The 27,295-nt window shown below is 40.6% G+C and overlaps 1 protein-coding gene across 9 annotated transcripts in view; it reads left to right on the top strand.

The window, feature by feature from the left end:
- Window positions 1-13,871: 13,871 nt before the first annotated feature.
- Window positions 13,872-27,295, top strand: part of GOLIM4 (golgi integral membrane protein 4) — a 65,474-nt gene continuing 52,050 nt past the window's right edge. For 3 of the 9 annotated variants that reach the window (XM_087965289.1, XM_087965287.1, XM_087965286.1), the window contains exons 1-2: window positions 14,452-14,773; window positions 16,804-16,860. In XM_087965289.1, the coding sequence (XP_087821415.1) occupies window positions 14,587-14,773; window positions 16,804-16,860 (244 nt within the window). In that variant the 5' untranslated portion in view covers window positions 14,452-14,586. Of the gene's footprint in view, window positions 14,774-16,803; window positions 16,861-19,529; window positions 19,633-22,980; window positions 23,301-27,295 lie in introns of those variants that run through there. The other 6 variants (XM_026666006.2, XM_026665998.2, XM_026665989.2 and 3 more) reach the window with 4 other exon arrangements.

Below are 27,295 nucleotides of genomic sequence, written 5' to 3'. Positions count from 1 at the left end.
AAGATGGCGGCGCCAGCTAATGCCGGTACCGGGCCGCGCCATAAAAAGGTTGGGGATACCGGGCCGCGGCATAAGAAAGGTTGGGGATCACTGTTTAAACAAATGATATTTAGGAGTAAAAACTTGAGGCATTATTTAGCAACTGTTATTAAAAGTTATTCTATTCTATTCTATTCTATTCTATTCTATTCTATTCTATTCTATTCCATTCCCTTTCCATTATTTGTCCAATCCTTCTGCAGACACTTGGGAGGGCCATATTAATACCTTACCTCAGCGAGCATCCTCCAGAAGTCCATCTCATCCATCTAAACCAGGGCTGTTAAACTCGTGCCCTGCGGCCTGAATGCATCACATGCTGGCCACACCCATGCCCGAGGAAAAAAGTTGTGATATATCACGTGACGCTGCTGTGAGGACATGAGTTTGACACCCCTGATCTAAACTATCCAGAGAGTGCCAGAGGAATGACATCTGTTTTACAATGGGATACTCTGTAAACAGAATCAGTATTTCCTTCCTTCCTCCCTCCCTCCCTCCCTCCCTCCCTCCCTCCCTCCCTCCCTCCCTCCCTCCCTCTCTTCTCCATTGCCAGTCAGCTCTAAGAACCAGACTTATGACCAGTGAATAAAACTCTCTTCACTTTCTCTAAATTTTTGGCTTGACTGTAGATTACCAATGTTTAATATAGAATATAAGCAGAACAAATCCTCCTCAATAGAAAAATAATACTTCATTATTTGAAAAAAAAAATAAAACAAGGAAAACAATTCTTGCCCACAATTGATACATACTAGAAAAAAAGATATAGTGTATATATTTTGTTTATAATCAAGAAACAATTTATTGCAGCAGGAACAAAAAATGGAAGGTTCTTTTTGAATATAAATGTCCAACCAGGAAGAGAAATTTTATAATAATTGACTGATGGGCGTGGTAACTTTTTTTGGGACAGTTAACAGCTGGTTGAAATATGGAAACAGAAAAGCGACAATTCAAGAGATCTACTTTTCTGAAGGACTGGATCTTTTTCAATAATAGATATAAATAATATATATGGATTTTAAACAATTTGGCTACTAAGACTCTTAGAGATTCTTTCAAAGACTTTTTCAAACTATAACCCTTTTGGTTTTTAAAAGAAAATTTAGTAGTTTTAGATGGTGTATTGCTACAGAGAGAAGCAATAATGGAGAATTGTCAAAATAAATTGAATCTGGGTTCTTCATTGACTTTGTCAGGTCACAAAATGACACCTGAACACTGCAACTGTCATAAATATGTCAGTTGCCAAGCATCTGAATTTTGATCTCCAGACTATGGGGATGCTGCACGGTCGTTAAGTGTGAAAAACGTTCATAAATCATTATTTTCTGTGCTGTTGTAATTTCTAATGGTCACTAAATGTACTGCTATAAGTCAAAGACTACCTGAATGTGAAAATTCAGCCATTATCGATTGAGGATATTTGCCACCCACCTCGCCACAGCTCTGGGAGGCTTCAACATTAAAAGCAATAAAACTGTGAAAAGTAGATATTTCTAAAAACAATAAAAACAAAAATGATAATTAAAGATGGGAAGAGAGGGAAGAGGATTCATGGAGTGGGAGAGGGTTGGTTGTGCTATGATTATGGTTGTACCATTATGGTTGGTATGCCATGGTTACAGTACAGTATATTTGAAGCAAGTCCGTGTCATTGATTGTTCATTATTAACAGTTTAATCTTAGTAACACTGACACTTCACAGCCCATAGGTTTTGATAGGTGCAGCAGAGAATGGATCAAGATTGAGTGATTAACGTTGTAGACTTTACTTGTGAGCAGAGTAGGGAGAAGTTGTTAAGGGCTCCTGAACTTTGAAATCTAGTGCAACGTAACCGAGCAGAGGAGTTCCTTCTACAAATATTTTATTCAGGTTCAGCAGTGCATTTCAGGTTTGTCCTATCTCACAGAAAGAAATGAAAAGCGATTAAACAGATTATGGGTTGTGACAATTTTTGTGTCTGCGTGGCTATGTATTATTTTTTGTTTGTTTATAATATTAAATACAAAAAATACAAAAACAAATAGTAGGAAAAATAAGAAGAGGGAAACGGGAAAAGAAAGAGTACAGAAAAAAAGGGAAAAAGAAAGAAAAGGCATTGATTTCCGACTTCCTTTGGCGCAGTAGAATAAGACAGTAACATCCAACCTTGACTTTTTACTTTTTACATAGTAGTATAAACTAGCCATTTCTATATTAATAAATCTATCTAATCAGTAAAACTCAAAATCAAAGTTTCTGTCAGTCTGTGCTCCCTCTAAATCCCAAGAAAGAAATACTCAGACTCCACGGTGTAGAGCAAAGTCATCCTTTTACTGGGAAATAAAGTGGAAACGACAGAGCCAATTCCGAAACTAAGAAATTGGCGGGTAGAACACATATACAAAGGAATAGAATTGCTCCCACCCCCCAAAGTTCAAATGATTCTTCCAATTAAAACTTCTGAATATGATCATGTGGTCATCTCCAGGTGGTGATGAGGCTACTGTCAGTTGACCTTGACATATTTTGATAAAAGTTCGCAGTTGCGCAAAAAGGGACAGAGGCTAGCGAAGAAATGGAAAGTTAAAGAAAAGAATCCCCCCTCCCCTTGCTAACCCAGCAAAGGAATGCAAAACACCTCCTGCCTTCTTCCCCTCCAAGATTCCCCCCCTCCCACCGTTTCATGACAGCCGAAAGAAGTAAATTGGCATAGCAGCAGAGATACAATAGTTAGAAGACAGAATATACTTATTAGGAAGATATCTTTGTTTTTTTTTAAACAAATTTTATTGATTTTAAAGACAAACAAACCATCGTTAACCATTAAATACATAAAACCTCTCCATTATTAATTTTACAAGTCAAATAAAATATTATTTTATACAACATAATTCTATTTTTCACCATTTCAATATAACCATATAGATATCTCTTAACAAATTTCTCATTATTTCTCTTTTTGTATTCAATTTCATTAATTATTATTAATTTTCTATATTTATCCAGTTTATAATCATCATCTTCATTCCTCTCTGTCTTGTTTAACATTATTCTCATCCAACATTCCTCCGAGGTTTTATTAATTCTCAAAGAAAACATAGACACACAAAACACAAAAATATAAAACTTCTTTTAAGAAAGTAGTTTGGCCCCAGATTACCTCTCTTTGTATGGACTTCAATTAAATTCGTGCTCATCTTATATACCATTACCTATCTTATTTACCGTTCTATATCTTCTATATAACTTCTCCCCGCTTTTCACTCTTCTTATTTCTATTTTATTTAATTCATTTTAATTTAAATCATTGTATTTATATTTTTGTCCATTCTTTCCAAATTATCCATTTATCTCATTCCCTACAGCAAGTAAAAAAAAAAGAATTTCTCCTGAAATCACTGATCATGGTATGATGCCTTTCTATCCTCCCCCTAAATTAATATTTAAAATAACACCTAATACCCAATCTGATTCTGCTTAGTACATTCAACCTACTAACCTCTAAAGAGAGAAAATAATAAGTCCATAATAATTAATATAATTAAATAATAAATCTAAATTTTAAATCTTATAGCATTCCAATTGTCTATTTCAAGAAACAAGTGCTACAATAATGAGTTTATAATAAGATCAAAACAACAGTAAATTAAACTTTTTAATTAAACTCAATATTTTAAACATTCCTTTTAATCTTTTATTAAATTTTAAAATCTATCATTACTAAACATTTCAATATTTTAGTTTTTTGTTAATTCTTATAACATTCTAATTTTCTTTTTCTAAAACAAATACTACCATACCATCTTATGTACCTTGCAGAATCTTCTTTTTTAAAGAAATTATACATTACCCTTTATCCCTAAAAAAATTTCCTTTTTTCACATCTTGTTTTATACCTTTGTGGCTTTTCCCTCCCTTTTCCCTTCCTTTCTTATCCCACCTAACCTTTTTACCTCCAGCTTCCCCTCTCTGTTGTATTCCTTTCTCCTTTTGCTCAGTAACATTAACATTGAATTGGTTTTGCATCTTATTTTTTCCTTTCTTAAATTTTTTTTAAATCTTAAGTCCTTCATTTTCCTTCCTTTCTTTCTCCTTTCTCTCTTAACTAAATTTTTAGATTCATTGAAGATGGCGTCTTCTTCTTCTTCTCCTTCCATTTCCTCCATCTGTTGTTGTATTTGATAATTAACAAGCGCCATTTCTAAAAGAGGAAGGCTTCTTTCACAGCGTCCTTTCTTTCTTCATATTCTCTAAGTTCATCAACAGATAAAGCCATTCTTTATTCTTCTTCTTAAAGCAACCAAAATGTTTCAAAAGTTAGAGCAATTCCCCAAAGTTCCAGAGAGAGTCAATCAGTCAAACAAAACACAAAGTTCTCACTTTCTCTTCCTGGTGAGGTATCAAAGGGAAAGGAAAAAACCTCCAATCTATATTTTAAAGCCTTGTTGCAATTAATTTCTGGTCTCAAGATCTTCAAGGATCTTTGGTTATTCGGGTTTTCTCCCGCGTAAGATTGGAAGTATCTAGGCAACGTTTCGATGAAGTCTCATTCATCATCTTCAGGCTTCTGTCTTCAGCTCTGTGCTTCTCAGAGTGATGTGAGCTTGCAGCTGCTTCTTCCTTTTAACTGCTAGTGGGGGTGTGACTTGATTGGGTGGGGGCTTGGCTGTGTTCTGATTGGGTGTGTGTGTGTTCTCATTGGTTGGGGGTTTGGCTGTGTTCTGATTGGTTGTGGGGTTGGCCATGTTCTGATTGGCTGGAGGTGTGTTCTGTTCAGGTGGGGGCTTGGTTGTGCTCAGGTTGGTCTTAGTTACTGGGGGATTTGAGCTGGTGAGCTGTGATCTTGCTGTTTGGCTTCGAGTTCGTGGTCGTGCTGCATCTTCATGGTGGGGGTCAACACAATCAATCAGAACACAGCCAAACCCCCAACCAATGAGAACACACACACACCCAATCAGAACACAGCCAAGCCCCCACCCAATCAAGTCACACCCCCACTAGCAGTTAAAAGGAAGAAGCAGCTGCAAGCTCACATCACTCTGAGAAGCACAGAGCTGAAGACAGAAGCCTGAAGATGATGAATGAGACTTCATCAAACGCTTGCCTAGATACTTCCAATCTTACGCGGGGAAAACCCGAATAACCAAAGATCCACATATATATATATATATATATATATATATATATATATATATATATATATATATATATATATATATATATATATATATATATTGTCCTCTTCCTTCCACTTATAACAAGAAGCCAAGTTTTTTACCTTTTATAAAAAAAACAACAGGTTTCTCAATGGCCATTTGTTGATTCCATAAGGAAGGAGAGTGAACTTTCCCTTTCAGCACTCAATTTTGCCGCTTGAAATCCTCCTCTGGAAACAGTATTATTCAGAAAACCATAGTTCTCAGGATTAAACGCCTCTTAAAATCCTGGGTCAGCCACAAAAACTTTCTCTTAACAACTTTCTCCTCTCTTCCTCCTGCTCAGTCTTACCCAGCTGCCGGCTTCTTTGAGGCGGCCATTACAGACCGCCGCTCGACCGTCTTGGGAGAGGGGGTTTTTGCCAGTTGGGAAGGGGGTCTGCAACACCCCCAAACCCCTCACCAGCTCCCCCCTATCTTCGGCTGCCTCTTCGTGGCAGCCTTAGCCTCCAGATCCGTGGATCGGAGGCACCAAAGCGGCTAGCGTGGCAGGGATCGCGCAGGATCGCAAATCCCTGCCGCTAGCGAAGCCGACAAACCGGAAGTGTCCTTATTAGGAAGATATCTTGAGGCTGACATTCGGACCCCCTAGAAGAAGGACATTAGTCCCTGTAAGAAAAAATAATCACATGTTAACATTGGCATACATCTCTATGGTTTATCAGGGTATTTGGCATAAAAATTCTTAAGCAGTTCAGGAGCCCTAATGTCTTTCTCATTAACCCACTCAGCATAGGACGGAAGAAAATGTTTCCAAGCTACAAGATATTGGATACGACCCCTCCATTTCCTAGAGTCTAGAATTTCTTTAATCTCGAAATGTTGTTCACCCTCAATCAATAGTGGATCAGACTAGGTCGGTCTCAGGGTACAGGTATGTTCGGGTTTCAACAAACTGACGTGGAAAACCGGATGAATACGACGAAGAGTCTTTGGTAAAGTCAGTTGAATAGTCACCGGATTTACAATCCTCTCAATGGGAAAAGGCCCCACATACTTAGGACCCAACTTCTTCGATTTCTGGGTAGTCTGCAAATATTTGGTCGAGAGGAATACTTTATCCCCCACCTTATACAACATCTGCGGGGCTCGCTTTCTGTCAGCAAATTTTTATGAGACTGATGCGCTTCGTCTAAAGCTTTACGTGCAACCGGCCAATTAAGTTGAAGTTGAGATATCCAGTCGCTCAACGATTGAACACTGGGGTTTTCGCCAGGCAGTTCAGGTATGGGCACAAAATCTTGCCCTATTGCTATTTTGAAAGGAGTAAACCCCGTACTGCTGTGAACAGAGTTATTGTATGCCACCTCCACAAAAGGCAGTAACTCCACCCAGTTGTCTTGCTGATAATTTATGTAACATCTGAGGTATTGCTCTAGCACCCTGTTAGTCCTCTCGCAAGCCCCATTAGTTTGAGGATGGTGGGCGGAGCTTAAACTCTGGGTGGAGCCTATTAACTTCAAAAATTCCCTCCAGAAGTTCGAGGTAAATTGGACTCCTCGGTCAGAAACTACACGCTCAGGTACACCAGGCAACCTGTAGACATGAATAATGAACAGTCTGGCCAATGTCTTCACCGAAGGGATTTTGGAGCAAGGGATGAAGTGGGTTTGTTTGGAGAACAAGTCAGACACTACCCAAATGACTGTGTGTCCACTGCTTTCGGGTAGGTCTACTATAAAGTCCATGGAAATTTCCTTCCAAGGAGCAGTTGGCCGAGCCACATTTTGCAGCAAACCTGGTGGTTTACCAGGAGGTCTTTTTGCTGAAGCGCAAACTGGACAACTCGCCGCATAAGTCTCGATGTCCCTTTTCAACAAAGGCCACCAGAACTGCCGTTTGACCAAATGTAGAGTCTTTACAAACCCAAAATGACCAGCCACTTTGGAATCATGAGTTTGTTGTAACACTTGGCTTCTCAGGTTTTGAGGTACATACAATTTCACACCTATCCAGGCTAGACCATCTCGAATGGTGCAGTTATTTGCATTTGCCAGGAACCACTCATTCGTTTTCAAAGCCTCCTTAAATCGCTCTATCAGGTCAGTGGACAAATCTCTCTCCTGTTTTCTCTTTTGCGCGCGGGTAACTACGGGGGCAGCCAGCTGTGTAGTGGACACGATTGGCCTTATCACTTCTTTTCGAATACTGTTGTATTGAGGCATTCTAGACAAAGCATCTGCCATAAAAAATTTTCCCCCCTGGAATATATTTCAAGGAGAAATTGAATCGCTTGAAAAACTGAGCCCACCTAACTTGCTTAGGAGATAGCTTCCGAGGAGTTTTTAAAGCTTCCAGATTTTATGGTCAGTCCATACCTCAAATGGGTGCTTCGCTCCTTCCAGAAAATGCCTCCACGCTAGTAAAGCCCAGCGGACTGCAAACGCTTCCTTCTCCCAAACGGCCCATCTCCTTTCAGTGTCAGTCAATTTACGAGAGGTGTGAGCGCACGGTTGTAGTGTCCCCTTCTCGTTTAACTGAAGTAAGACTGCCCCCACCGCCACATCGCTCGCATCAGCTTGGATCACGAACGGGCGTCCATGTCTGGGTGTTTCAGTACTGGTTCTGCAGCAAAAAGTCTTTTAAGCTTTTCAAATGCAGCTTGGCACTCCATGGTCCAATTCAGCGGTTGGCTGGGCTTTGGTTTTAATTCCCCCTTTGTTTTCAGGAGGTTGGTGATGGGCATGGCTATTTTAGCAAAAGACGGGATGAATTGCCGATAGAAGTTGGCAAATCCAAGAAAACTTTGAAGTTGTTTACGGGTTCTCGGTGGGGCCCAGTCCAATACAGCTCGCACTTTCTCTGGGTCCATCTCAATGCCCTCGGGGAGATACGATATCCCAAATAGTCGATTTTTTCTTGATGGAACTCACACTTGGACAGCTTGGCGTACAATTTGGCTGCCCTCAGCTTGTGCAACACAGAGCGTACCAATTTCACATGTTCGTCTCTAGTCTCCGTGTAGATGAGAATATCATCGAGGTGACCAGAACCCCTTGTATAAATGTTCGTGAAGCACTTGATTGATCATTTGCATGAAAACAGCAGGCGCCCCTGTAGGCCGAAAGGAAGAACATTGAACTGGAAACAACCCATCGGGCAGTTGAACGCAGTCTTCCACTCGTCCCCCTCTTTAGTCCGGATTCGGTAGTACGCCTCCCTCAAGTCCAACTTTGTGAAAATCTTCCCCTTTGCCAAGTGGGCTAACATGTCCTTCATCAGAGGGAGGGGGTACACGTTCTCCACAGACACTGCGTTCAGGTTTCTATAGTCCACCACCAGACGTTTGGAGCCATCTTTCTTCTTGCGGAACATCACAGGGGCTGCCATTCGAGGTCTGGCAGGTGTGATGAAACCACGTTTCAGGTTCTTGTCGATAAACGCTCTCAGTTCTTCCAGCTCCCCCAGTGTCATCGAATACAGCTTCGGTTTCGGGAGCGTCACTCCCGGTAGAAATTCAATACTGCAATCAGTTGACCGATGGGGAGGGAGCTCGTCGCAAGCCTCTTCACTAAACACCTTTCTTAAGTCCCAGTACTCCTTGGGATTTTCTCCTCCCCCTCCGCGCGTTCGACACCTGCGGAAGCTGCCTCGGCCGGAACTTGCGGCTTCGGATGGGATTTCTCCTCCCCTTCCGGATAGTGTTGCTCCTCCCCTTCCGGTGGCCGATCGGTGCGGATGCGTATCCACCCCTCTCTCCAGTTCACCTGGGGATTCCACTTCAAAGCCAGGGTAATCCCAATATTAGAGGCTGTTCCATCCCAGGGGCCACAATAAAACATAGGATCTCGCGGTGAGTTCCCATGGTCATCTCTAAGGGTTCCGTTATAAAACGTGCTGGGCAACCTCCGCCACAGATCCATCCAGTTGACAGAAAGCTATTGGCGTTCTTAAAGTTCTCAGTCCAACGCCCATACCCTTAACTACTTTCATGTTAATTACGCACCTCGTGCACCCGAGTCCAATAAGGCCAACATCTCTCCCTCGGTCCCAGAGGTGGCTCCCTTAACTTTATTGGGATGGTCATGGGCCCTTGGTTAGGACTTACCGGGACGTCATCTTCCGAGTCGGTCTCGCTCTCGCCGAGTGGGGTTGGAGGTCCCAGCTCCTCTCCCGCCGGAAGGGCGACCTCTACAACCTCTCTCGTCTTCAGCCCGGTTTCGCGAGGCTTGGTTGAGGGTTTTCGGGCTTCCTCCCTGGGCCCCGCGCTTTCGGTGGGTCCGACTTGACCCGGCAATCCGCCATCCGGTGGCCCTCCTTCCCATAGCGAGAAACAGGCTGTGGTCTTGGCTCTGCCGCCATCCCTCCCCTTTGGGGGGTGGAGGTCTCTCAGAAACGTGGGGGAATGGTTTCTCCAGACTGGACCTCCTCCTCTGCGTCTGCTTCGAGTTAGATCAATATCCACCTCTTCCGCCAGCAAGTACCACGACTGCAAATCACGTGGGTCCCTTCGGGAGATGCACGTGTGGTATACATCTTCATTTAAGCCATCTTTGTAGGCTTCTACCAGGGCCCCTTGGGACCAACCTCGGATGTGGTATGCCAGCTGCCTGAAATCTTGGGTGTAGTCTGCAACCGATCTTCCCCCTTGGGTTAGAGTCTTCATTCTGATCCTAGCCCTTCTCTCTGCCAGGGGGTCCTCAAACCTTCTCCTCAATGCAGTCATGAAAACATCGAGGCTCCGCAGTTGGGGGGAGTTATCATTGAACAAAGTCACCACCCAGTCTGCTGCCAACCCTTCCAGGGTTCTGGTAACACATCTCACTTTGGCTGCTTCAGAAATGAACTCCTTCAAATTCTGCCATATAACTTCCAACTTGTACCAGGAAAAACCCCAAGTCTCTGGGATTTCCTCCAAATTTCACATCTAAGGGAGGCAGGTGGCGTCTTCCAGGAACCACACCTATTGCTGGGGCTCCCCGGGCGGCGGCGGGTGGCTGCAGTAGGCTGGGCTAGCGGGGTGGGGGTAGCTCGACTTCCCCGGGCTGACCTCGCTCCCTCTTCCCCCTCATACCTTGGAGCCGTGCCGGGCTTCTCAGAAACGTCCATAAGGAATTTCCCGGCTTGATCCAGCCTGTATTCCATCTCCTCCCCCTCTCGCCACAACCGTTCCCTCGCACCTCTTCGTCTTACAGTGATCCTGGGAGGAGGGGGGTCTTCAAGGTCTCTCCAACCAACCCCCAACGACCATCTGGGCATCTCAGCTGGGGTTTCTTCCAGAGTCAGGTCGGCCAGTAGGTCAGCAGCCGGCATCTCTGGTAGCAGTATCGGCTGCCCCCCCGCAGCTCCCTGGTCATCTTCATCGCTGGCTGGAGACGACATGAGATGAAACCCCCTCGGAAGAAAAGTTGCTGTTTTCTCCGGGTGGGTTGATGGGGGAGTTTCGGAATAATGTCAGTCTGTGCTCCCTCTAAATCCCAAGAAAGAAATACTCAGACTCCATGGTGTAGAGCAAAGTCATCCTTTTACTGGGAAATAAAGTGGAAACGACAGAGCCAATTCCGAAACTAAGAAATTGGCAGGTAGAACACATATACAAAGGAATAGAATTGCTCCCACCCCCAAAGTTCAAATGATTCTTCCAATTAAAACTTCTGAATATGATCATGTGGTCATCTCCAGGTGGTGATGAGGCTACTGTCAGTTGACCTTGACATATTTTGATAAAAGTTCGCAGTTGCGCAAAAAGGGACAGAGGCTAGCGAAGAAATGGAAAGTTAAAGAAAAGAATCCCCCCCCCTTGCTAACCCAGCAAAGGAATGCAAAACACCTCCTGCCTTCTTCCCCTCCAAGATTCCCCCCTCCCAACGTTTCATGACAGCCGAAAGAAGTAAATTGGCATAGCAGCAGAGATGCAATAGTTAGAAGACAGAATATACTTATTAGGAAGATATCTTGAGGCTGACAGTTTCATTTTTTCCTACCTCAAGCACAAAGTCCAGAAGCAGTTTCCAAGTAAAAACAAACATTTTTTTTCTTTTATCAAAGCAGTCAATTTAGCTACCTCTGCTTACTCCATCAACTTTTGCCGTCATTCATTTTTCCATTGTGAGGACCAAAGTGTTGATTACGATACATAGAAAGCCTGGAAAATTGTTGAACCGTGACTTCACAAAGTACAGATTGTGGAAGAGATGCTATTGATGCTTTCTCTCAGTACCTGAAGAACAGGCTTCAGCTAAATGTTGGCAAGATTGAGTGGATTTGGGTTTTGGAGCCTCCTCTATCTGGTGATTTATCCTTTTTCAATAGGATTGCATTGCTTGAAACAGATCCAGTATCCAATCTAGGGATTCTTCTGGACTCATGACTCCTGCTCAAAGAGCACATGGCAGCCATGGCCCAGAACAGATGGACACACATTAACAAGTAGTTGGAAATTTCTTTAACAAAAAGGAAACCAAGTGCTAAGAAAACTTTCCTTAAAAAGATTGGAATGATTTAGTCAGTTAAATAAATTTGAAGAATTAAAAGACCAACCAATCATCAAACGTTTTGTTTTTAATACAGTATAAGTATTTACAAAAGCAACATTTAGTGGTCCTCTCAAAGAAAGGATTAGTCATTGAAAATTTGCAAAATGGAAGTGGAGTCATTGACTGTAATAGGCAGGCATAGACATTGAATTAAGTAAATTATGCTCACCATAATTTACATCCCATTTTCAAACCAAAATAATCTAGAGGTAAAGACCACCTTGAATCAAATTTCACATTTCATAGCAATTTCACATTTCATAGCAGTCATCTTTTGGATTTTTTCCTCAACTTTCTTATAACTCTGGATGTCCAGATGCTTTTTTTCATCCCAATACTATTCAAACGCGATGTCTATGGAGATTCTCAGTCATCGTCACGGTTGTCCCAAAGGTACTTTTTCAAGAGGCAACTGGACTTTTTGGTTTTTCTTTGAAGACAGCAAAGTCCACATTTTGGACAGACAGGACTGCTGGTTTAAAAGAAGGGTCAAAGAGGCCAAAATTGAACAGCTCTCTCTCAACAGATGGGGAGGGATTCATCATCTATCTCCAGTCAACAACACAATCCTTTCGACAGTTCCAAGAAGGCTCCACATCCATTTGCATCTGATGACACAGAAACCTCCAGATGACCTTAACCCACTAAAAGTATGCAAATGACTATCTGCAAGGAGTATAAATCCTTCCATTCCCCACCATGCAGTCAGAGCTGAAGAAGCTTCTTGGATGAGAAGCAAAACGTCTTCAAAGAAAAACCAGAAAGTCCAGTTACCTCTTGAAAAAGCATCTTTGGGACAAACATGATCTACTTACCTTTTTTAGATCGGTCATAGTTGACTGCTATGACTATGCTTTGAAGATAGATTTATAATCTCATGAAGCATTAATTGAGGATGATGACAACTGTCATACAAAACTCCCAGGGGCAGAAAGTTAAACTTTTACTATAGTAAAATATACAGTATATAAATTCTTAAACCCATGACTTTTACGGCAATTAAACCAATCGTGCAGCAATGTCAAGCTTCTGGAAAGTATTCCAGTTCAAAGGCTATCTTTGCTCAACCAGTAAACTATAAACCGGCCACTCATATTTTTAGCTCATCTCTTATTCCACTCTTAAGTAGTACCGTAGCAGCCCACTATTAAAACGAGGCTAAATTAATTATGGAGTATTGCATTGTGACCATGAGGCAAAACTTCTTTTTTTTAAATTAAGGTTTTATTTTATTGTATAAAATACAAAGAAGGGGGGGGGGGGAATTAAGGGAGGGAAAGGGAGCGGGGGGGGGGGAAAGGGGGTGTGGAATACAAGGGGCAAGAGAAAAAGGGGCATTGTCTTCCAACACTTCTTAGCACTGTACACGATAAACACACTCCAACCTCAAGTCTTTGCTTTTATACATTAATATGTAACAGCAAAACCTCCTTTTTAACACATACGCTTATGTACGTCTGCCGGTGCAATCCGAAGCTGCCTAAATAATACTTTTGAGTCCAAAAAAATAAAATAAAAAGTCCAATATTTTTTGGGAGACCATTATCTATAAACGTTGGAAAACACAGTGCGAACATATCTGGATTGCAAAGAATGTGGGCGACCCCGCCTCACCTCCCCGCCCCCCCAAGTCGGCAACCCAGAGATTGCAAAAAGAGCCAAACGCTTGACTGCAATATCGGGGTTCTCCGTAGTTTGCAATACGCGTAATAGTACAACCCACCCACCGACCCCCGGGCAGACGCCCTCGTATTTGGCTGAGAGGAGACCCTCACCAACCACCGAAATCTGCAGAACGCGAGCGCTTTACACCCCGCGCGCACACGTTATTATCCTCCGGCCCTGGCGCGCGACCGCCCCGCCCTCCCCACCAGGAGCCCCACCCACTTCTCCATCTCTCTTTCCCTCCTCTCGCAAAGGCGGGTGGGAGGGTGAGAAGAGAGAGAGAGAGAGAGATGTGGCGGTGGTGGGTGGGGTGGGGTTTTTTTTTCGGGGAATGGAATTGAGCTCTCCGCGAGTCGAGACAGACGCGCCGAACGGCCAATGCGCGCGCGCTCTGCCTTCTCCGAGAGGAGGGGAGTATCCAGAGGATGCGCCCAATGAGGCGGCGGCCGGAGCGGGACTTCCTTCAGGGATCCCGCTAGAAGAAGAAGAAGAAGAGAGAGAGAGAGAGAGAGAGAAAGCAGCCCGGCAGCGGAGGTGACACGTAAGTGCGGAGATTGAATGGTGTCCCCCCAAAAAAAGCGAAAGCGGAGAACCGGAGAAGAAAAGCTTCCTTTGGGGGCAGTTTAGCAACAACAACAACAACACACACACACACATACACACACACAAAGTAACTTTAACGGGAAAAGGCTCTATATTGAAGAGCCTCCTTGCCTTGGGTGGAAGAGACTCTCTCGCCTTCCACCCATCCCTGCCGAAGCGAGGGGGGGGGCGGCGGCGCTGGGCAGAAGAGCCCCTCCAGACCGTCCCTTGCTGGCTGATGGTTCACCTTGAAATCCGGCAGAAGAATTGGTGAAGCAAGGACGAGCCTGCCTGGAGATGTCCCGTTTCTTTTGAACTTGCATCTTCTCCGAGCCGTGCTTGGGGACGCTTTCCTTTCGGATGCCCGGCTGAACCGACCCTGCCTTCGCCTGATCTCGGTCTCCCGCAGCTCTTGCCAAGCTGGCTTGCCTGTCTATGACCTTGAATTCCTGGCAGGGGTTGTAATAAGCTGGTTGTAGGTTTGCACCAGGGCCTATGGCAGCAGCTGTGCCAGGACCTCCTGGTCCCTGAGGTCTCTTCCCTGGTTCATGTTGTGGCCTGAGGCAGCTGAAGTCCTAGGTGGACCTCGACTTGGATTCCCACCTCCAAGGTAGGGACTATGGGAAACGGGATGTGTTCCCGAAAACAGAAGCGGATCCTCCAGTCTCTCTTGCTCCTCACCGTGGTGTTTGGCTTCATCTATGGGGCGATGCTGTACTATGAGTTGCAGAACCAGCTGAGGAAGGCTGAAGCTGTGGCCCTCAAGTACCAGCAGCACCAAGAGTCCCTCTCAGCACAGTTGCAAGGTAAAGGTTGCTTTGGTTCCTCCTACCTTGGAGAGCTCCTTCAGAAGCTCCACCTGCTTCCCACCTGGTGACTTGGGCTGTGTTCCTCATTGCACCAGGCAGAGGCTTCACCATAGTTTGCTGACCGGCCTCTCAATTGGTTAACCCAAAGCCAAATGACTTAGTGTGAGAACTTACTCCTTTGAGGTTTTGGGTCCCAGCAGGTGTGTTAGTCTTGTGAGGTTGCAGACACCAGTGTTGAAATTAACAACCCTAGAAAACAACAACCAACCCGTGCACAAGCACCTTTTTGTTGGCTTGGTTATAAATTAGTGTTTTCTGTTAAGTTCTAATTTGTTATTCATTTAATATTAGTGGAGTTGAGGGCATAGTGAAATTGCATGTAGCAGACCGTATCTCATAGCCTTTGATAGACATAATTCAGAGGTCAGGTCAATCTTTTGAAGTTTTCAGCTTAGTTCCACTTGAAAATGACAATGGAATCTGTAACATCTAGAAATCTGGATTCTCTTTTAGAATCATCTTGATAACTCTCATATCTTACAATAGACAAGACCTTAAATTATCTCTGTATTGTGTAAGAATTGCCATTGATTAGCACTAATTAGCTAATGTAGTTTCTTTAATAGGTAAAAGACGCTTTCAAGTTGAGCTTGACCTCTTGAGGATACAGAATACTGTATTCATGCAATATTCTGGACATATAATAGGAATAATTTGCAACTGCTTTCTTATTTTTACTTTATAGTCTAGCCAACAGCTCTAAAATTGCTAAGTTATCTCCTACTCAAGTGCCTTGTAGCGCCAAGCAGTGTTGAAAAATCATACTTTTTCTGATCAGCCAAGATGGACTAGGTACTGCCATCTGCTGAAGAATTGTTATAATTATATGATGCCAAAATGCTTAATTGATAGCGGACAACATCTTTGTTGCTGAATATTCTTATGAAATATACATCTCTACATTGCCGTCTTTGGTGGTCTCTGAGCTTGGTTGTTTACTTGCAAGCATTTCATTATCCAAGTAGATACCATTACCAGTGTACAGGTAGTTCTCGAGTTATGACCACAACTGAGTTGAACATTTATGTTGCTAAGTGAAACATTTCTTAAGTGAGTTTGCCCATTTTACAACTTTTCTTGCCACAGTTGTTGAGTGAATTATTGCATTTGTTAAGTTAGTAACACAGTTGTTAAGTGAATCTGGATTCCCCATTGACTTCTTGTTGGAAAGTCCCAAAAAACTGATCACATGCAGGGACACTGCAGCCATCATCAATATGAACCAGTTGCCAAGCATCTGAATTTTGATCATGTGACCATAGGGATGCTGCAACGGTCGTAAGTGAGAAAAATAGTCATAAATCACCTTTTTCAGAGCCAGTTCATTGTAACGTTGAACTGTCACTAAATGAACTGTTTTAAGTTGAAGACCACCCCCCCCTCTCTTTCTCTCTCTTCCCTCTCCTCCCTCTCCCTCTCCTGGTCTCCCTGTACTTTCTGGATAATGTAGAGTTCTCAGGAACACAAAAACTAGTGATCTTGGAACTAGCCTGCCATAAAAATGTATAAGTTAAATTTTGCGGGAAAATGTTTAAGAAGATCCTCAGAAGAAATTGAATATATATAATTTTTTCTTTATTTATAAATCAACAATCAAATAAGGTGGGAAACAGATCAGTTTGCTTCTCATGTCATCCATTCTGCTAAATTTAACTTTATTTTTAAATTTATTTGATCCTTGCTATTGTGGTTTGTGAATAATGAGTTGTGGTTTGGTATCTTGTAGAAATCCACCCAGTTGTAATTCATTCAATAAAAAGGTTATTCATCTCATGAGAAGCATTTCTCCTATAGCCTTTTCTAGATGATTGAACCAGACCAGCAATCCAACTTCAACAATTCCGGATATTGCCCAGTGCTGCACTATATACTCTAAGGCTTTAAAAGTTGCAATCCATTGATTTGGCCTGGAAATGTACAAGAAACTAATGAAGCAACTTCAATATAGGTCTTATTTTACCCTGCAGGGATTAATCTAGCAATAATCTGTCATATCAGCTGCATCTTCCATGTAATCTCCAAAGGTAGGCCCAAGTAGAATCTACTTCAGTAGACCAACTGAGTGATCAAATTGTGAGTTGCTGACATTTCTATAATATTTTGCACTAGGGATTAATAACATATTCCTCTTCAGATGTTTTCAATCTCCAATTTCCCTCTATCCTGGCTCGCATGTTTAAAAGCAAGGGAGTTGCTCCAAATATATGGAGACTCAGATCCATTATACATAACTGCTTAAAAATAAGGCTTGTTAAATTCAATCAGATATTTAAATGAACATGCACTTATTTTTAAATGTATAATACATCATTACTTTAGAATTTATGAGATTATGAATTCAAATTAAAGAAATAAATACATGTTTTATAATTGTGAATCATCAGATATTTAGCCATTTAAAAAGAGGCATGTTGCAATAAGATTTCATCCAGATTTCCTGAAGTATTTAAGCCAAGTCAATCTGCTAGAAAAAAATATGGTTCTAGTGATCAATTTTGCTTGTTGGCTAATGACATAATGCTATAATGAAAGATTGTTAATCTCTAATGCATTTGTGAAAATTAATGTTCCATAAAGCAATGTTGAGAAGTGGAATCTAAAAGCATAATTACATTGGAATTTTGGAATTGGGATATTGAAATTTCCATTTAATACTGACATAATGGATATAAACATTGATATCCCATCTTGTGAAAATCGATTGTGTTAGAGATGAATATTGGAAATGCATTTTTGGAGGTCATAACATACAGTAATTCATATTGTTAAAGCATTAATTATTAGAGCCATATTAGTAATTATTGTAATTTTCAGCCTTTATATATATTGCATAGAGCTGTTTTTCCAAAAACATTGCATACAGAATATCAATTTCGTTACTAGTAGATCTGAAAATTGTTACATCAGTTTCTATTGCAATCCAGTTAAAAAGTTAATCCATGAGTTTTCAATTTTTTTTAATGTAACCATCCATAGACATACATTCTTCATAAAAATGATGTTTCTGACTACGTTCTAACAGCCTGATTGTGTAGATTGGCAGTAGGGCACCTGCAACATTCCTATGTCACATCTGCAAGACCTTAGAATTAAATAAACATAACTTTAAAATTACTAGAATTCCATGAGATAATCACATTAAGACATTTTGGCTTTCTTCACAAGCTCCTACTTAAGACAAGTATGGTAAAAGGATTTTGTATTCTATTGCAGTCAATCTCCAAGATCAACATCTTAAAGATTTTGGGTGAATTCTTTTGGGAAGTTGATGTTATCATAAAAAGGACACAAGTAAAGGCCACAGAGTAGGAGCACGCTCACAGGGTAAGGTCCAGATTTCAAAGTCTAGTCCATCCGGCTAAGCAAGTCCATAAAGCAGAATCCAGGCACACAACACTTGGCAGTCGTCAGGGCAAAAACAGGGCAAAGACAAGGCAAGAGGTAGTTCTAAAGGCAAAGCAAAGGTCCAAAAGTAGTCCACAAGACAAGGGCAAGGTCCAAGACAAAAAATAGAAAGCAGTCCTCAAGGCTAGGCAAAGCAAAAGGCGAAAAAGAGTCTTCAAAGCAAGGCATGGCAAAAGGCATGAGTCAAAGCCGGGCTAGTGTAAGCCAAAACAAACAATTGTTTCTGACAATTGTAAGACTGTTGTCAAAGACTAACTCCCCATGGCTTCTCCTTAAGTCACTCCACTCCAGGTATTCCCTGTGAGGAGAAGTGGATCATGTAGACTTGCAGCCCTTCTCTGAGCTTGCCTACACTCTGCTCACCGTACCCTTGGATCAAGTGGATGAGGCAGCTGTTCCTCATCAGAGGACATCTGTTGCCTCTCAGCACCACTGCTTGTCATCAACTGATCCTCCCCTGTGCGTGTGCAGGCAGGCAGCTCTTCTTCCTGTTGACCACCTCCCTAATGCCTGAGGGGCCTGGGACAGCATCGTCCTCAGCTACTGCCCTCTCCCAAGGGAGGCATACCATGCCTGTTGGACGGTCCCGTGTCCAACTTCCCCTCCAAACCAGGTTCTGATGGGGCCACGAGAAAAGATGCTGAAATTGTATCTGGGAGCATAGACGATATATGCCCATTCTTTGAGTGGTTGCTCTTTGTTCAAGCATATGTCTTAAGAATGTGTGCAAGATATTATTAATAAATAATTATTATATATATTATATAGGTTTTACTATATACTAGAGTAGAATATATACTGTATTCAACACTCCAGGTTGAAACATGCCAGTGTTACTGAAAACGGGCAGACCTGTATAAGCCAACTACTGTGCCCCAAGTGTTAAAACAGCTATTTTGGCTAGAAACCGACAAAGTGGCAGATGGACCACTCTGGCAGCTTGGCATGTTTGTTGAACGTATTTGGAGAGCAGTTGCTGAGTATGAACATCCTGTCCCCATACAAGGTTAAAATTCAACGTGTCAGCTTGCTTCTACCAATTTGTTCTTGGCAATCTGGAAAACTACCAGTCCTTTCTTCTGATTTTTTTTCTAGTTACAGGAAATTTTGGCAAGTTGCTATTTTTGGAGCCAACAGTGGTATTTTCATAGCAAAATAAGTGCACGGGGCCATTGCACCATAGTGATCAGTCAAGAGAGAAACAGATCATGGATCACAGAGCAGTTTATTTGAATAGGCATTCATGAGATAATCTGTTAATATTTAATCTTAATACATTAGGTAAAGTCTCTGTTGAATCTTCTATTCAGACAAATAGGAGGCTAAAATTCTGGGAAGAGAGGTGTGTGTGTGTGGGGTCACTTTTCCAACTATGCTTCAATGTGATTATGGTAGGGAAAAGACATACACATTATGTTTGTTGTTACGTTTCTTTGGAGTGGATGAAGTTTTCATTCACCCACCAACACAAACCATTTGAAATTATCCAGTGACTTGTGCTCCAATTCAGGAATTCTGTCTTTGACTTTCTGTTGATGAAAAGTCATACAAATGTCTTTCATTTGCAAATTATCAAAGAATGTTGCAGTCATCAAGTGATGAATAATGAATATTGTATAGTCCTCTTGCAATTTTCTATGTTTACTTTTGGGTTGGTTATTGCTCTTTGTCTCTTTTGTTCACATTAATAAGTTGAGGATAATGAGGATTGTGGAGCAGGGAGAGAAGACAGCAGGAATGTTTAAAACACAAACGTCTGTTCTGGGTGACAGCACAAAAACCAAGGGTGCATTCTGCTATACACAGTAGGAGATGAATGCTATCTACCATTGAGAAAACTTGGGTTACAATGAATTCGATTCTTTTTTTCACTCTGGGGTCAAACTAAAATAATAACTGGTTATGTGTGTACCAACATGTAGGTTTATTTTTAGAAGCATCGGGGACTATTTTAATGGCTGGCTGTTGGATATTTGTTCAGCTCCTTCCTAGTTAGCATTTCTGGGTCTTAGTTCATTTGTAGTGCTAAATCATGAATGGTTTTGATCCTGACTTGTTAAAATGACCACACCATTCAGTTAACAATACAGCTAGTTTACAACTTATGACCAGAATTGGAACCAGATTTTCCATTATGACGCAAGGAAATTGTTTAGTGAATCATTTCCAGCTTCCCTCCTGACTTCGCTTGTCAGAAGTCACCTGGGAAGGTCACAAATGGTGATTACAAGACCCCAGGACATGCAAACATCGTAAATATATGCCAGCTGCCCAGAACCCAAATTTTAATCACATGTGGGGAAGTTATAATGGTTATAAGTGTGAGAATCAGTCAAAACTTTTTTCAGTGCTGTTATAAGGTCAGATGCTTGCTTAATGAATTGAGAATCACCTGTAACCTTATGCTATTTTATGAATGATAGTTTAGGTTAGGGGTGTCCAACTCGATTTCATTAAGGGCCACATGAGGCTTGTGTTTGACCTCGGGGGAGCGTGGCCAGCTCAACCTCACTCGTGTCAGGGGTATCTTTGGTGGCCCTAGTGTTCTGCCAGCGAAAATGTGCTCCCAAGCTCTGTTTTCGGCTGTGATGGCCTCCTGCAACCCTCTGCCAGCGAAAACGGAGCTCAGGAGGGCCACCCACAGCCCTCCTGAGCTCCGTTTTCACTGGCAGAGACACCATGGGCCGGTCCTTTGCTGTTTCCAGGCTGGCCCCATGGGTCAGATCTAAGAACCCCATGGACCGGATCTAGCTCCTAGGCCTTGAGTTTGACACTCCTGGTATAAGTAGTCCTTTTCATGTACACTCTTAAGGAAGGGTAATGGCTTGGAGATGTTCCTCAGGTCTGGGTTCTTGGGATCTGGATATGGTGGGATCTGGATATGGCCCCAACGCAGAGGTTCACTTTTCTTAAAATTGTGATATTGATAAATATTTACTTCTTAAACTGTGTCATTCTTCAAACCAGAGATGTTCTTAAGACAGTGTTGGGAGAAAGCTTTAAAAGAAATCAAGAGGGTAGTATTAATTGTGCAATCAAAACCCTGCCTCTTTTTATATATACACACTGCGTGTAAAAAAGGGGTGAGTTGTCAGTCGCATAGTGATAACTACTATCTTGATTTTTTAAACAACCCCTGCAAATACTGCAGTTTAAAAGTATCTTTTAAAATGTGAAATGTTCCGGACTAATAGTCGAAACAGAGAGGCAGAAATAAGCAAATATCATAAAAGAAAGGAATAAAATTCATGTAAATTGCACCATATTGTATTTTTTGTTCCACAGGTGGAATGTATGTGGCCTCCCAAAGCTTGGCAATTTGCACATCTGGCATGGTTAATTGATTGCTGTTTCAGTTTATATATCCTTCCAAAACTATCTGCCTTTCAAGAAAGTTGAATTTTCTTATTGTTTTTAAAGAGGAATATTTAAGTACTATATATAATAACACACCTCTGGAAGCAGAGACAGGATGCATATTTGTTATTCTCACACAATCACTGGCCAATAAATTCTGTATACGTAGATATCTTCCATTCCACAGTTTCTAAAGTATGTGTAGCTATTTGTAAGAGCTTGATTTGGGATTGTTTTTAATGGCATTCTTGCCTCCCAAAAATGTATATACTTTCTCTAAGTATAGAGCATGTTTTGCCTGCAGAAGGGTAAATAGTATTCTTCTTGTTTATGTCTCAAGACATGAGTACATTATTAGAGAAGAGCGGAAAATGTATGATGCCATGCCCAATTTTTGCAGACTTCAGTGGAATTAAGATAATAGCCGTTAAGCATATATAATTCCATGCAAGATTGTGATTAAAAAAAGGCCCTCTATAAATAGTTATCTATGTTTTTTTTAGTCTGGCTTTACCACTTGTTCTTTTGTGAAATGGATACTGATGTAATTTTGGAGTACTGGAATGTTAGCTCAGCACGCTACACTGCTATTTAAGTCCTTGGTCTTGAGGAAGAATTAAAAAAAATTGCCTGCCCAGACTGTCTAAAATAAATACGATAGCATGTAAGGTCTAGACAATTACCACACCATGTTTCAAATAAAATCAGTCAGCTAGTATTAGACTGGAGTTAACGTTTACCTAAAAATAAGACTTAAAGAAAGTTGGAGGTTGTCTTTAAGTCTCAGTGTCTGAAAACAGAAACATTTATAAATAAAGTGGTTTTTTTCTGATGGGACTGGTCTATCAGGGCAACCTGGTGTGTCCAATTATGGGACGGTGCATATTCCTTCCATTTAATAGCCCAGGTTTGAATGCCAGAAGGGTATGGCTAGCTGATGGGAGCGAAATAGCTTGAAATAGATCTATACTAGTCTCCCTTTATTTATTTCTCAGTAAAAAATAAATTTAACGTTTATAAATACAGTTTTTGTTTTGTCAATCAGCATCCTAAAATTATACTGTGAGGTCCCTTAATGTTTTTCTATTTCTGTTTGTTGCATCTGAAAATCTCCAACAGTATAATAATCTTCTGCGTTGTATTTGACAAATTATTTCTTCTAATGTATTTGTACTAAAACTAATGCATAATAGTCTGTTTGCAGTAGACCTGATTGTGGAAGGCTGACTTAAAGTTTGACATGTATAATACAGTACACCCAGAAAATAGTTTAACATCATAAATAAATTTTAAAAAGCTATGTGTACTTAATAATAGTAGCTAAACAGGAGTAATTTATTTATTTTATTTTCTTCAATTTACATTTTATGTTTTTGATCAAGCAAGTACGAATGGGGGTTAAGAAGAATTGAAACATAAATTAGCATTAATCCAGTCTGGCTATACAGCAGCATGGAGTGAAACTGCTGACAAGGCCTGACCTAAAGAGATGTACAAATCCAGAGAAGGTTGTGCAGTTGATGTGGAAAGTCCAACTCCCAACTGTTTCTTGCCTCTGGGATCAAGATACCCTGCAGAAAAGAACATATTTTGGAATTAGGACTATAAATAACAGGCATAAGCTCAACTGGTACCTGATGGCTTAAATATAAGAAGAAACCTCTTGACAGCCAGAACTGTACAACAGTGGAACTTAAGGAAGGTATGCTCTGGAAATGTTTAAGAAGGTGTTGGACAACCATCATTCATGGATGGTTGAAATTGTTTTCCAGTGCTTTATAGAGCTTATTGGACTAAGGTGATCTTTTATTACTGATTCTACAATCAGTGGAAAGTTATCGCTCACAGAAGACCCAAACCCTACAAAAGAGGCAAGTAATTATTTATTGACTGTGTAATAAGCACTAACTGCCACCATAAGCATGACTAATTACAAAACATTCAATTCCAACAGAGCAAATTGTTACGATTACTCCCTGATGTATCTTATAGCACAGGAATGGCATTTTCATTTGCTTTATTGTTTACAAGAATATGTTAAGTCAGACATCAAAAGCAATGTGTCTGCTCTGTGGACTATGGAATAAAGAAAGGCAGATGCTAGACACTTGAACTTATTTAACAGCAAATTGGGAAATTAGAGAAGAAGTGGAGGGATACCAATACTTTTGGATGCATCTGTATATATTGTGTAGATGTGTTATATTAGAAACAAGCCATTTTTTAAAGCCAGGGGATGATTCTATAATGCATATTGCTACCAGATTTGGGATGCAGCAATCTACACAAGTATGAAGTGGCCACAAAACATTTCAGAGAAATCTGAATCTATAGTTGCCTGGGTGTTTGCAGCTCATGTTTGGTAACCCTGATCTTGGAAGTTGACATGAAACAGCTGTTATAAATAAGATTTCCCTATTTCCGGATGGCTGCTAAGAGAAATGAGACTAGGAGTAAAACTTCAAGTTACAATGACACAAACTGAAGTGTAGATTCTTGTAGCCCTAGCCTCTGTTAGTGATTTTGTGATCCTGGAGCACAGGGGAAGTGCCAGAGGACTGGAAAAGAGTTGTTATGGTTCCAGTTTTCAAAAAATGGAAAAAAATAATGGAACCAGGAACTACAGACCAATCAACTTGACATCAATACATGGGAAAATCCTAGAAAAGATAATTTCTTGAAATCTCCTGATGTGCAAGTAACTAAGATGAGTGTCCATTTTATTGAATATTCTCCCAAGGGTAGATGAAATTTGTCCAACAGTTTTTAAGATCAGGCTTATACTGATAGTCTTTTCATAGTCTGATCCCACATATCTCCCTTGAAATGAAGTGAGAAGTTAGAGTTATCTTGGGCTTTTTGGCTTTATTCTTTTCTTCACACAAGAGCAGAGCAAAGTGGGAATAAATATGCGGTAATGTCTTGAGCTTACTGTGCTGCTTATTTTTAAAAGCCAGAATTTAATGAACTCAGGCAGTCAGAACTGACATTTAAACCTTCAGTAGGATGCTATTTTAATAGTGCTGTACAGAAAAACTCTCCTTTAAAAAAAGAGTCTGTGAGTTTTCTTAATTAAAGAGAATCTCTTTTTGACATTTGCTTCAAAGAAAAAAAAACTTTGCTAAAATTCTAGAAGGATTGTTGTATTATTATGCTTGGTTTAATGAAAAAAATAGCCATGGTGCCAAATATGAACGTCCTATCTATTGCTCCAGAAACTAAATTTTCGGTTAAATGTGGGGAAGTAGTGGTGAGCAAATCTTATTCTTTGGGAAGTGCAGATTGTCAGTTGGAGTAATGGCAAATAGAAAAATAACAAACAAGTCTTTAAGTATCTTCCTATATCCGTTAAAAAAAAACACTAAAAGAATTTCATAGAAACTCTCAGTTGTGTGGGACAAAAAACTTTTTTCCATTTGAGAAGACTTTTGAATAATTCCCCACCAATCTCTAACCTGTAATGGGAAACGTATCACACTCCAGGGCTCGATTTTTGTCTTTTAAAACTTGCATTCAGGACTTCAGAAGAGCAAGTAAACATGTGCTGTTTATAATTTTAAACATTTAAGTTAAAGTGAAAAGTGATCCTCCTTGATGTTTTCACATGTCTTTTGTATTGTGATTAATTTAGCAATAACACTTCATATGAAGATTTGAATCATAGATGACAGAGAGATAGGGAGAGAGAGACAGAGAGGAGATAGAAAGATTGATAGATAAGTGAATAGGTAGGTGGATAGATAGGTGATAGATGACAGATAGATTAGATAGATAGATAGATAGACAGACAGACAGACAATTTCATGGAGAGAAGTATTATGACTGTCAATCAAGCTTCTTGATTTTCTTTGCTTTTATCTGTTCGAAAATAGGAACAGATGGGAACCAGTGTTTGTCCTAAATGTTATTAAGTTTCATCACCAAGGGAACAAATTGATAGCTCTAACCAGTCGTGGTCTTAAGGGTTTGGTTTTTTTTTTTTTTTTTTGTCTCCCTGTTTATCTTGCAATAAAACCTGCATTAAGGAAGTGGCTATAACAGTTTTTTAGGTAGCAGAAACCACATCTTTCTTGTGCTTTTGTCTTTGTCACTAATCTTTTGCAAAGAAGACCTGAGCCAAGAAAGAATAATAGCAGCGGAAGCTGATTCATTATTATATCATACAGTCTTCCGAAAAAAGTAGATTATCAACATTTTGATGCTTAAATCAGTCTGATTCATCAGATCTTGCAGAGATCTTGTTACCGGTACCATTGGGCAGTGGCCTACATTTGATGAGCTTCAGGAGACGTGCCTATTCTGCTGTGACATCCACCTTATGGAACATTCTTCCCCCTGAAATTAGATTGGTGTCATCCATTTTGACATTCCGTAAGATCCTCAAGACCAGGTTATATGACCAGGCCTGGGGCTCCCAAGGAATTGGAGACTTGGCTTGATAACTGCACTGTTGAGGAGGATGTTTTTTATTCTTCCACCATTGTATTTTTTTAGTTATTTATTACCAGGAGTTTTTTTATTTGTATTTGCTATTCTTATATTTTTAAACTGTTTTTGTGCACTGTCCAGAATCACCTCAGTGAGATGACTGGCAATATATATTTGATAAATAAACAAAACATAAAAAAACAGTTTTGTGCCTCACTGGAAAAGATGTATTTCAGAACAGACTGCCAACCTACAATACATAGATCTAGACATACTTCTAAAATATACTTGCTAAGGTACCGTCAACCAATCCTACTTTACTGGTCTAAAGATGTTATTTCAATATTACAAACTCCTAGAAACCTCGTACCTTGGAATAAGTCAACAAAACCTATTTGGACTCTGATTTTCTTGAAAGCGGTGGACAAGGGTTTAATCAGAGCTAAATTAAAACCTGTTCAGAGTTATTTAATAGTGATAAATCTTATTAGATCATATTTGTGTTCAGTGTTTGCCAGTCTGTTTTCAGCCTGTTTACTTCAGGGTTACTAGCTAACGATAAATCTTATTAGATCATATTTGTGCTCAGTGTTTGCCAGCTTGTTTTCCTTGGAAAGGTGATAAACAGGGAAGGAGTTTTTACACACACACAAAACCTACCCATACTTCATACACTGAATTATTAATCTGTGAATTTCATTAGCACAAGACATGCTGATGGTCAGTAACGAGTATTGTTTTAAAGAGAGGTTATCTAATTTCATGGAGGACAAACCTTAGTCTTAAAGGTTTATGTGCCTTCAAACTATATTGACTCAAAATTCCAGTTGTGGGGAGCAATGATGAAAAGGAGGTATATCTCCATGTCTTATTTTCAGATATACCACAAGCTACCTTGAGAAAGAAACAAAACGTTGGGTTAAGATGGCCATTGCCCTAACCCTAATCTAGCAAGACTGTTCTTATGAGGCAGATAGTTGGTTCAGAAAAGTCTTGCACTCTTCTGAACCAATAGAATTCCCTATGCTACTAAGCTCGAAATTCTCGGTTTGGATAACTTAGAACTACGTCGCTTGTGGTCAGACATACAAAATTATACATAGTAATGTTTTACCTGTAAATGACTTCTTTGTTTTAATCGCAATAATACACGTGCTAACAGCCGCTTTAAACTCAATGTAAATCATTGTAAACTTGACTGTAAAAAATAAACTTTCTGTAATAGAGTTGGAATGCTCTATCTGATTCAGTTGTTTCTGCTACAAATTT

The sequence above is a fragment of the Notechis scutatus genome, chromosome 4, assembly GCF_049901735.1.
Source record: "Notechis scutatus isolate UNSWTSFEM ecotype Mainland chromosome 4, rNotScu1.2, whole genome shotgun sequence".
Classification (NCBI taxonomy): Eukaryota; Metazoa; Chordata; class Lepidosauria; order Squamata; family Elapidae; genus Notechis; species Notechis scutatus.
Note: the sequence above shows the minus strand (reverse complement) of the source record. Positions and strands in the feature narration are given on the sequence as shown.